Here is an 11725-nt window from a genome sequence, read left to right as displayed (position 1 = left end):
GACCCCGCCCCCACCTTCCCCAGGGCCTCGGCCCCAAGCTTACCCGGGGGCCCAGCTTTGGGAGCTGCTGGCCTGAAGGGGGATGGGCGGCTCTGGGCGGGCAGGGCCTCCCCAAGCCCATTGGAGTCACAGCCTGGTGGGGGCAGGGCCCCATATGCCATGTCTGGGCTGGGCATGGTGGGGGCTGCGGGCTGAGGGCAGAGAGGACACGAGTGGTTAGGGGGCCAAGGAGGTGAGGACACCAAGTCCGAGAGAATATCCCAGCCTCCACCGTTCGGAAGCCCTCACTATCCTCCCCGCCCCCGCCCTAACCTCCCAGGGGCCCGGCTCTGCTGCTCCTGGACAGCTGGGCCCAGAGCTGAGGCTTCTCACTCAGCATGAGCTTGGCACTGAGGGGCCTTCCCAGGTATTTGATGAATAAAAAAAGCAAAATAGAAGGAAAGAAAAGAAGGCATTATCTGCCTTTTGAACTCTTATTCATCTTTCAAAGCCCCAGCTACAATGCCCACTCCTCCAGGAAGCTTTTCCTGTCCAACCAGGCAGAGACCTACCACCATACTCTAGGCTTCTTAGCCCTTTTCCAGTCTCGGCCTTGACCGTGGGCCTGGGGGGGGGGGCACATTCACGGCAGGGCGGGGAGTCACTTACATAGAGCCGTGGTCGGGGCAAGGCTGGCTCACCCCCATCACCTGCAAGCCTCCGCAGCTTCTCTCCCGGGCCCTCAGGCCCCTCATCTGGCTCCAGCTCTGGCCCATCAAGGCCCACACCCCTCCGCTTCAGTGTCTGTGGGGAGGGGACACAGTAGGATGAATCTCCCCCATCCTAGCCAGGGAGCCTGGTTGTATGGTGAGGGGAGAGACCTACCCAGCTCTGTGGGTGGGGCAGAGTGCGGGCACAGCTGCTCCAGCTAAACCCCATTGACCAAAACCCCCAGTGAGTTATCGTTTGCTAAGTTCCCACTGTGTGCGAGAGGCACTGTCTTGCCCTGAAACCACAGGTCCACCCCGGCCGGCTGGCACTGTCCTAGCACCCCTGAATGCAACTCTGGTTTCTCCATTCTGCATCCATGTGCTGCTTTAGAGCCTGGCATGCAGTAGGTGCAGAATAAATGTCAAGAAACTGAGCACCTGAAGACAACTTTATAGGACGTTCTGAGCTACCCCGGACCAGTGACCTGCATGGTCCTGGACCTCAGTGAGGTCAGCTTGCTCCACGGTGCCTTTTACTTTCTGTTCTGTACTCACCACATGGGTGATAGGATTAAATGAGACACTGTGTGTAAGGGGCACATAGTACAGCCTTCAATCTATAGTGGTTGATTATTTATTTATTTGTTTGTTTGTTTGTTTTTTAAAATATATTTTTATTGATTTCAGAGAGGAAGGGACAGGGAGAGAGAGAGAAACATCAATGATGAGAGAGAATCACTGATCGGCTGCCTCCTGTACACCCCTGACTGGGAATTGAGCCTGCAATCAGGGCATGAGCCCCTGACTGGAATCAAACCTGGGACCCTTCAGTCCAAAGGCTGACACTCGATCCACTGAGCCAAACTGGCCAGCGCAGTGGTTGACTTTTTTTTAAAGGTATTTTATTGATTTTTTTTCGAGAGAGAGGAAGTGAGACGGGGGAGAGAGAGAAACATTGATGTGAAAGCGAACATCGATTGGCTGCCTCCTGCATGCCCTCTACTGGGGATCAAGCCCACAACCCTGGGCATGTGCTCTGACAGGGAATCGAACCCACAACCTTTAAGTGTATGGGACCACGATCCAACCAACTGAGCCAGGGCTGGTTGATGTTTTTATTTCTGCTAGCCAGGTAACTAGCCCAGAGGGACACTCTAATACCCGAAACCTGCGTTAACTGGCAGCAAAGCTAGACTGCAACGCCCATCTTTTGTACAAACCAAGAGTCCCTGGGCTCTGAGCCAGCAGAGTGTGCTGGCTTCCCGGGGAGGAGGGCCCAGGGTACCTCAAGGATGTCGGTGTTGGTGCGGCTCTCGTGGGGTTCGCTGTACTCCGTGTACTTGAGGAGCACACGGTCCATGTCCGTGCTGGCATACTGGAAGAGGCGGTTGGCGCTGTTGAAGATGATGAGAGCAATCTCACAGTCGCAGAGCACGCTCAGTTCGTAGGCCTTCTTCATCAGCCCAAACTTCCTTTTGGTAAATGTCACCTGGACCCAGCACCCACAGGTGAGAGGGAGAAGACAGAGATTTGGGGTGGGGCTGGGGAGATGGAGGGGCCTAACTGTTTTCTGAACATGCCTCATGATTCCGTGCCTCTATATGTGCTGTTCCTTCTAGCTGTTCTCACTTCTCAACTTGGCAAACTTCTATTGATGCTTCAAAACCCATCCTAAATGACCCCTCCTTTGGGAAGTTGTTCTTGGTCTCCTAGGCAGAGCCCACACTCCCTCTTTGAGCTTCCCCAGTTCTGTGTCTCCCTCTGATCCAGGCTTCTGAGCCAGGTGTGTTTGTGTCCAGGTCCATCTCCTCTGTGACCAGGACTTCAATAAATCATTATGAAAATGAGCAAATGCTACATCTCAAACTCCAGACTTGTCATCAAGACTCATTCCCCTACAATTCCCCCAAATCGCTAGGCCTTTGCCCAGACTGTGTCCCCTGCCATGAATGCCTTCCCACCCAATGAACTCACTTGACGATTCCTTTGGTCCAGAATGCGTGAGATCTGTATTTTTTTCCTCCCCATTGTCCTAGGCTGGGCAGAGCAACCTTGGTCTGTGGGAGAAGGAAAAGAGGACAGAGTGAGTGGGTGGAAAGTGGGGTCAGGCAACCAGCTTTCCTTCTGTCTTCCACTTCCCCCTGCCAGGCACTGAGGAGAGGTGATGGGGGAATCGAGGCAGGCTGGGCCACCCTCATGGCCCCCATTCTCAACCAGACCAGGATACACCAATTCCACATGAGGCGAAGGCTGACCCAGGCCAAAAGATGGCAGTGCAGATGCTCCTGCCCCAGCATCTAAAACATTACCCCCTGGTAACTATGGGCCTCAGGGAGCTTGCCCGCCTTGGGCACCGTCTGCAGTAGGGGGGCAGTGTTGTGTACTGCTCATTGTTGCTGGGGACAAAAGGAGCTAACCTTCCTGCCTGTCACATAGTGGATGCTGCATACGTATTGCCATTATGAATATTGGCAACAGCCTAAGAGCCCTCAACAGGCCAGGTTGGAGGGACATCCGCTGCAGCGCTCGGTGATCCTGAGCCTCTGAAAGCGAGCCTGACCCGCCCATCGGACACCTTTCAACTCATTCAACACACAACAGCTCCTCAAACTAAGATCGAGGCCCGCGGTTACAAAAACAAAACAAGTCCGGCTGGTGTAGCTCAGTGGTTGGATGCTAACCTATGAACCGGGAGGTCAGGGCACATGCCTGGGTTGTGGGGCTCAGGGTGGTGTGTGGGGCAGGGGGCCTGCAGGAGGCAGCTGATCAATGATTCTCTCTCATCATTGATGCTTCTGTCTCTCTCTCCCTCTCCCTTCCTCTCTGAAATTAATAAAAATATATTTTAAAAAATAAAGTGCACAATTTAGTGATAGTTAGTTATTCACAATGTAGAACCATCGCTTCTATCTAGTTCCAGAAATTTTCACCCCCCCCAAAAGGGACCCCATTCCCATGAGGAGTCACTCCCCATCCCCTCCCCTGACCCCTGGCAGCCACTGACCTGCTTTCTGTCTCCATGGCTTTGCCTGTTCTGGACATTTTATGTAAATGGATCATACACTGTGCGGCCTTTCGTGTCTTCTCCCCCTGCCCCTTTTTTGATGATCTGAACTTTCAAACTTTCCCCTCAGTGATTATGGACTATTTCTGTTTTAAAATTTTTTTAATTAAAAAATAATTTTAAAAAACTTTAAATAACAGAAACCCACCCCTGCCCCCCTTTCTACCAGGAGGAGGTGAGGACGCCCTGGAAAGACCTTAGGCTCGGAGCCCTCAGACCCCGATTTGGGCCCAGGGCAACTTGGGTGACACCCTGGACCCTCCTCCCAGGGATCTCAGATCTCCCCAGTGTGAGCCCCCAAAGTGAGAGTGGGTAACTCAGGGAGGACTGCATGTCCCCAAGACAAGCAGCATGTTGGGGTCCAGGCCTTCCCCAGTGCCCCCATGCAGGGATCCTTGGTACGAAGAAACCTGTTGTGAGGCACCCACCATGCTGTACAGTCAGCCACCCCAAGGCCCCGAGATCCCTGACACCCCTCCACTCCTCTGTGACCACACTTGACCCCCAGCCACCCCCATGTCACAGGTGCCTGAGGCAATGTCACAGGCTGCCCAGGGTAAGGGGGCCAGTGCTCAGATCCCAGCCAAGGGGGCCTCCCCCTGGGCTCAGATTGCTGTTCTGTGACTGGGGTGGGTATGGCATGCAGAGCACCTGGCACAGACCTGGAAACAAGCCCTGGGGAAGCGTGGGGAAATGAGGTCTGTCTCCACGAGCAGCCATAGCTGCTTCTCTGACCTCCGCCTGAGGGGTCTGGGGGGGACCCCCTTCATCCCAGAGGCCCAGGGCCCAGGAGTGTCAGATGCCTTGGCCATCGTAAGTGGCCCTCTGTGTGGCCCCCGGAGTGTCCTCTACCCTCTCTGGGCTGGGTCTCTGAGCAGTCGCAACTATGCAGAGCCCAGCCGATGAGAGCCCCACCAACCCCCTAGCTCCGGATTGATTTGCTAAATTTAACCTCGGGGGCTAATTTTAATCCCTGGCTAGAATCAGACTCGTTCCCACGGCTGGGATGTGTTGCCCTGGCCCCGATGGATCCCCGGGGACAGAAGTGGGGCACTGGTCCGGAGGTCCCCGTGCCAAGATGACTCCGGAAATGCCCCCCACGCCTGGGGTCCCATGGGAACATGGGACTTGAACCTGAGAATCTGAGCCTGGAATATCTGACTCCAGCCCCTTCTCAGTCTGTCCCCATTTTAGACAAGGACATCCCTCCTAGGGCAGGGGTCACATAATGGGGGAGCCGCAAGCAAGAGCCAAAAGGTCGGGAGGGTCTCTCGGAACTGAGACCCAAGAGCCGAGACAGGAAGTGAGCTCCAGCCAGAAGGGACAGCAGGTGCAAAGGCCCTGAGGAGGGAAAGACACAGCAGCGAGGCTGGACGGAGGAGCTTGAGGGAGAGGCCTGAGAAGCAGGGCCACACTGTGTCCTCTGAGCTGTGGGGAAGGCTGTGAGTTTGGGTCTAAGAGCCACGGAGAGCCATGGGAGGGTTTGAGAAAGAAGGATGGAGTTTGAGTTATCATTGAAAAGCCTTGCCATGCTCGGGGGTGGCCGGATACTGGAGAAAAGGCCAGAGCCGCACCCATCTGGGCAGAGACGGGGTGAAGTCACGGTATCCCAGGTCTCTTTGGGTCCATCAGAAGGTCCCAGATCCCCTGCCTTCCCCGGGGCCCAGCCCAACAGGCACAGATGGACTCACACTCTTCTAACCTTCAGTGACCCTGGAACTCCCAATCCCCACACAGGAACTACAGTCATCCCCAGCTTTGGCCCTCGAGGGACCAACCCAACACAAGGCTTTGGTCATGACCCTCCCTGCTCACACACTCTTCATGGCTCCCTACTACCATCAGGAGAAAATTTCAGTTCCCAGCCTGGCATTCAAGGCCCCGCCCCAGCCAATCCCTGCCCACCGTTCTCTACCTTCAACAACTCTTATTTACACTTCAAAACCCAGCTCAAAAAATCCATCCTCCCCCTGGCCTGTGTGGTTCAGCTGGTTGAGCATAATCCCATGAACCAAAGGTGGCTGGTTCAATTCCTGGTTGGGGTTTCAGGCTTGATCCCTAGTAGGGGGCATGCAGGAAGCAGCGGATTGATGTTTCTCTCTCCCTGTCCCTTTCTCTCTCTCAAATCATATTTTAAACATAGTGTATGTGTGTTTTAAATCCATCCCTCAGGAAGCCCCCCTGATCTCAGTCTAGATCGCTACAGCGGCCATCCTTCCCTTCAGCTCTGACCCCATGGGGCTGGGGATGTGTACATCGTGGAGCTGGGATCCAGGCTGGCAGCCCGGGATCAGGTATAGGGGCTGTTGGGCAGATCGGGTGAATGGAGCAGGTTAAAAGAGACACGTCTGAACTACCCCCAGTTTCCCTCAACAACTTCCTCTCAGACTCCCCCAGCTGACTCCCTACCCAGAAATACACGCGCATGCAAATCCAGCCACTGAGTGGACCTGTCTCAGGCCCAGGTGTGAAGGGCCAGCCAAGGAATGTGGGGGTGGAAGACCCAGGGTGTGCATATATATTTGTACTCACATGCAAATCCCCACCCCGAGCCGCAGACAGACCAGCAACCAGCGCTCCAGATGTTGGCGTGATCGGAACTGCTGGGGGGAGGTGGTGGTGGCTGCTGAATGTGCCAGGCACGAGGGGGGAGGCTGAGGTTTGGGGAAGCCTCTTCTGTGCATCCCCACACCGAGGTCCAGCCAGAAAGCAGAGAGTTTGTGGCATCTGCCCAGCAGAGAGGCAGAGAGGTAGACCCATGAACAGGAGATGGAGCAAGGAAGGACGGCCAGGAGAAATCCAAGGGGGCATCTCAGAGGAGGAAGCATGTCATTGGGCCTCAATGGAGAGACTGGATAGGGCCTGAGCAGATGGGCAGTGGGGTGGTCATTTGAAACCGAGACACCACTCCCCCACCCCTTTCTTCACCCCCTTATACTTAACATTTATTAAGATCAACCGTGCTCCGGCCACTGTGATAAGCAGACCTCAGAAGTAGAAAGCGTAAGTAGAGCAATGGCCACGGAAGACTGGCAAAGTGACTGCGACCTACCATAAGAAGACCATGGGCCCAGAGGGCTGTATGGCTGTTTCGTCAAACCGTAAAGGACAGGAAAGTGCAATGTTATCTAAACTAACTCAGACCTTTGAAAACAGTGGGAACCGCCCAGGTCATTTCTCTGAAACTTTTGTTTGTCTGAAGTCCAAAAAGAGTGAAGGACCGACTATGCAAGGGGCAGCGTTAGCCAGGGATTTCGAGAAGGGCCTACCTGAAGAGGTGACATTTGGGCCATGACCTGCCACATGAGAAAGGACAGTAAGGGAGGGAAGTCAGTGGTGGGAGATCTGGGGAAGGTGGTCCTAGCAGTGGAACTGCAAGGGCCAAAGGTCATAGTGATCATGAGTTTGGCATTTGGGAGAAAAAACCACAACAAAAGGCAAAGAAGTCTGCATGGCTAGACAGCATGGCAAGAGGCGAGGTGAGGAGCATGGCGGTGGGGAGGGCGGTGGAGGTTGGGTCATTTAGGTATTTGTGGCTTTACTCTGGGGGCAATGGGAAGCCAGGGAGACTTTGGGGGCAGGGGAGGGTCAGGATACGATCTTACAGTTTAAAAAAATCCCCTTTACGCTCATGTGTTGGTGGTGAGAGGGGAAAGAGGTACAGCCACTGTGGAAAACTGGCATTTACTAAATATGAACAAATGTCTAACCTGTGACACAGTGACCTCTCATCTCTGTATTCACCCAGTAGAAATGGGCCTACGTTTTACCAAAGGACACAGACAAGACCGTCCTCAGCAGCTTCATTCATCAATGCCCCGAACTGGAATCGGCCCAAACACCCTCCGAGGGAGAGCTGGTAAATGCTTTCTGGTAGATTCTACCACGGATGGCTACATTGCACAGGAAAGGGATGCACTCCAGCCCATGCATCTGCACGGGGAACCTCCTAGACCTGTGCCAATTCAACAGTGCGGACGCCACAGAGGAGACATGCCATGATGAGTCCATTTACATGATGTTCCAGAACAGGCAAAACTCACGTATGGTGATGGTTGTCAGCACAGAGGCCGCAGGGCAGGGGCGGTGACAGGGCAGCAGGAGGCCTGGAGGCCGGTGTTCTGGCCCCCAGTCCAGGGTCTGGGTACAGGGAGGTGTTCAGTTTGTGCAAATGTGTGAGTTCTACTTGGATGGTTTCCGTGATTTATCTCAAGCAAAAGTGTTTAAAAAAGCTCCCGCCTGCTCCTGGCTGCCATGGGGAGCAGCAGCTGTCTAGGCAGGAGTGAGGTGGCAGGGAGAGGCTGAGGTGAGAAACAGGGGCCCTGAACTGAAATGGGGTGCAGGTGGGCAGAAGTGCATGGGTCAGTTGTCTACAGAGGGGACAGCACCACTGGAGCACACACCTGGGGTGGGGAGGAGCCTGGGTCCCAGGCCTGAGCACAGTGCCGGGCAAGTGCTGGGGGATGAAGGAAGATTTTCATGAGCTTCTGGAGCACCCTAAACTCTCCGTGATGAGACTTGTGGTCACTAAGTCAATCAACAAATATCCCAAGGGTCCTTCAGGCCATGAAGGTCACTTCCCTGGCTGGTGAGCCCCCGAGCCCCCGGTGATGGAGATGGGGCCTGGAAGGAATCCCACTCTCCCACTGACCCTTCACCCTGGCCTGTTTCCACTTGAGGACTCGGGTTTTCTCACCTGTAAATGGGGGTAAGAGTCCTTCCACCAGCTGGGGAGGAGAGGTGGGGGCGGGGAATGGTGCCCGCAAAGTGTCTGGGCCTAGGGACTGGGGACGCTGAATCAGGTGCCATGGCGACAAGCACAGGACAAACTTGGCAACATGAAGCCCCCATTTCCTCCCCATAAAATGGGCCACAGAATCGTGCCCCCACGGCTTTGCGGTGAGGGTTTGAGAGAAAGGATCAGGGACGACGCAAGTTCCTCTTCTCGGCTCCCACTGGGACTTTAACAGGGGGATGAGCTTCAGCTCGCTGCCAGACCCTGCGCCCAGAGGCCACAGCTTGGTGGGGACCCAGGCCGGGAAAGGAGGGTAGGAAAGGAGAAGTGAGAGGCAGGTGGGTGGCGGGGGGAGGTGAGGGCCCGCGGGGACTCTGCGAAGCGGGGAGGGGGCGCTGCTCCTGGGCCACGGCAGCCAATCAGGCCAGAACTGCCTCACGCAACCCAGGCGGTGGTTTCATCACCTGCTCCCCAAGTACCTCATTACAGGCGACAGGAAGAGCCCCTTGGAAAGCCAGGACCCCCCCACCCCCCTCTTGAGGGCTCCAGTGACTCTGACCCCAGCTGCCAATGACCTTCCCAAGCTCTGTGCCTGCCTCTTCCCTGGGACCTGGGAGATGGCGCCTCGGATGGGGTCACTGTGGGTGACCTAGGGACTGGCTCAGCCCACAGCAGCCCCTGGAGCCCCATACCTGTCCTCGGGGACAAGGTAGGTTCCAACAGGGACTCCCTTGTGGCCAAACTATTCGGGGCCTCAGTTTCCTCCCCTGAAAAATAGGGAGTCAGGGGAGCCTGAGGTTGGTGGGGCTTCAGAAGTAGGTTTTCTGTAGATGCTATTACCTTCTTCACCTGTCACTGGGCTCTGACCTTGGGGTCACTGTTCCTCAGCTGGAGGGGGGCCCTCAGCTCAGAATGAGGGCCTCAGGCAGATGGAGGTAGGCTGGGGGGACAGGAGGCAGGGACATATGGATGATGAGGTGAGGGTAGGGAGACTCCCCTAAACACATGCAGAAACCCAGGTGCCTAAAAAATCCACAGGTGCCTAAAACATACGGAGCTCCAGAAACATGCATTACCCAACACATGTGGCTCTTGCATACAAAATGCCCCAGAACATGACGTCCACAATACACGCAGACTCCCCAAACCCACACAGCTCTTCAAACACCCATATCCCCAAACATAGATCGCCAACACACACAGAACCTTCAACACATGCTGATCCCCCAAATGCACACCGATTCACAAATACAGGCAGGCATTCCAAACACACCAGACCCCTTGCCGACAATGTGCAGGCTCTCAAAGCTCCCCAAATATATGCAGACTCCATGCTGATCCCCATTACATTCAAGCCCCCAGACACAGGTAGGGCCTACCCTTCAAGGGAACTGGGAATTTGAGGATGGGATGTGTCACCCAGATGCAGTTATGAATCCTAGGAACCCAGAATGTTCCAGCTGGAGAAGACCCTTTGGGGGTCCCTTTGTTCCTAGCTCCCTCTGGCATCCTTGGGAAAACTGAGCTTTTTTCCGGATGCAATTCTGGTCACATGCTGATGATGAGCTTGCGTGCTCAATCCCCAGTGGGGGCTGTGCAGGAGGTAGCCGATCAATAATTCACTATCATCACTGATGTTTCTATCTCTCTCTCCCCTCTCCCTTCCTCTCTGAAATCAATAAAAAAATATATATTTTTAAAATCCTGGCTCCACCAGACACTCATTGCCTGAAGTGCTCTGAGACTCAGTTTCCTTGTTTGTATAATGGGCCCCTGCAAGCTCTGCACCTTCCCCTTTGCTCCTCCTCTTGGGGAGGCCTCAGGTACCGGCAAATTCCCAGACCACCTCTGTCCCTTTCCAGGCACCTGACACACCAGCCCCAGACAGCGCTTCCCTTTCCCAAAGCCCCGGCTGTGCCCTCCCCCCGGAATGCCCAGGCCTGGGAGCTCTCCTTCTAGGCTGAACAGAAATTCCTGTTTCTGGAAGCACTGATTTCCCCAGGCAGGATCCCCGTCTCTCCCTGCAGCACTCAGCCCTACTGGATTTTTAAAATGTTTTTATTGAAAAAAAATTTTTTTTAAGAGAGAGAGGAAGGGAAAGGGGGAGAGAGCGAGAGAGAGAGAGAGAAACATTGATCATCTGCCTCCTGCACAGCCTCCTGCTGTTGGGACCTAGGGGCTGGCTCAAGCTCGAAACCCAGGTATGTGCCCTGATGGGGAATCGAACCAGAGACCTCTGGTGCATGGGACGATGCTCAACCAACCAAGCCACACCAGCTGGGCCCTACTGGGTGTCTGTGTGCTTCTTTGTTGCTTTATCTGATAATCATGTCGCCCTGTGAGGGTGTCTACTCTGTGAGGGCAAGGATGGCCTCATACGCACCTGGCACACAGTAGGCCCACAGTCACCCTTCCTAAGTGAATGAGCAACAATGGAAGAAACATTGGCAACTGGTTCGCTTTTCTTTTAAATGCCTTGTGACCCACAAAACACATTTGAGGCTCCCACCTGGCCCACAGGCCGCCAGTTTGAAACTCCTGCTCTAAAGAGCCAACAGCACAACAGCCAACTAGACGGTGTTTGTGCTTCTCTCAGGCAAAGGGCTGACCCTCCGAAGTCCCACTGCCATCTCGGAACCATGTCCTGAGGACATGCAGGTCCAACCTGGCACGTGCTCACCGGCCACAGAGCCCAGACTCTCTGTCACAGACGATGCAAACGGAAGTCCTCTGCCCTACCCAATCTCCCGAGAGACTTGGGATCCTGACTGCTGGGGCCAGAGACTACATTCAGGGCCCAACCTGCTGTCCAAGGCAGATTGGAGCCCAGGGCTGCCCGGCACCCCTGGCAAGGTCCCCGAAGCCACATGGAAGCTGCAGGAACGGCCCCAGGTTTCCCTCTTTGTTCCAGAGAAAGCTCTCCCCGTGGGGCCCCAGAAAGGTGTCTCCAGAGGCCCAGCTCTCCCTGCTTGGGAAATTAGCACATCTGTCAGAGCTGGGCAGAAGGGACTCGGCCCACAGCTCCACAGACCCAAGACACAGTCAGCAGAGACTCCAAGACAGGGCCTTGGGGCACCTCTGGTCCCCCACGACTCCCCCAGAAATGTCACCAGGTGCCAGGGACACAGGGGCAGGGAGAGGACAGACCCAGCCTGGCCTCCCTCACTGCCTAGTCTTGTAGGGGAGAGAACAACAGGCATATAATTGCGTCAGGGACAGAGGCCTTCAAGGGAGAAA

General features: G+C 55.1%; 1 protein-coding gene across 2 annotated transcripts in view; it reads right to left on the bottom strand.

Annotated features, from left to right (window-relative positions):
* The window catches only part of LOC102766047 (myocyte-specific enhancer factor 2B), a 21155-nt gene that overhangs the window by 839 nt on the left and 8591 nt on the right, over positions 1 to 11725 (bottom strand). For both annotated transcript variants that reach the window (XM_015557751.1, XM_006778334.2), the window contains exons 2-5: positions 2664 to 2746; positions 1975 to 2178; positions 649 to 783; positions 44 to 191 (exon numbers count right to left, since the gene is read on the bottom strand). In XM_015557751.1, the coding sequence (XP_015413237.1) occupies positions 44 to 191; positions 649 to 783; positions 1975 to 2178; positions 2664 to 2717 (541 nt within the window). In that variant the 5' untranslated portion in view covers positions 2718 to 2746. The remainder of the gene's footprint in view (positions 1 to 43; positions 192 to 648; positions 784 to 1974; positions 2179 to 2663; positions 2747 to 11725) is intronic.

Source organism: Myotis davidii, unplaced genomic scaffold (genome assembly GCF_000327345.1).
Source record: "Myotis davidii unplaced genomic scaffold, ASM32734v1 scaffold448, whole genome shotgun sequence".
In the NCBI taxonomy this organism is placed as follows: domain Eukaryota; kingdom Metazoa; phylum Chordata; class Mammalia; order Chiroptera; family Vespertilionidae; genus Myotis; species Myotis davidii.
The sequence above is the reverse complement of the archived record's forward strand: the minus strand, read 5'-3'. Positions and strand labels throughout refer to the sequence as shown.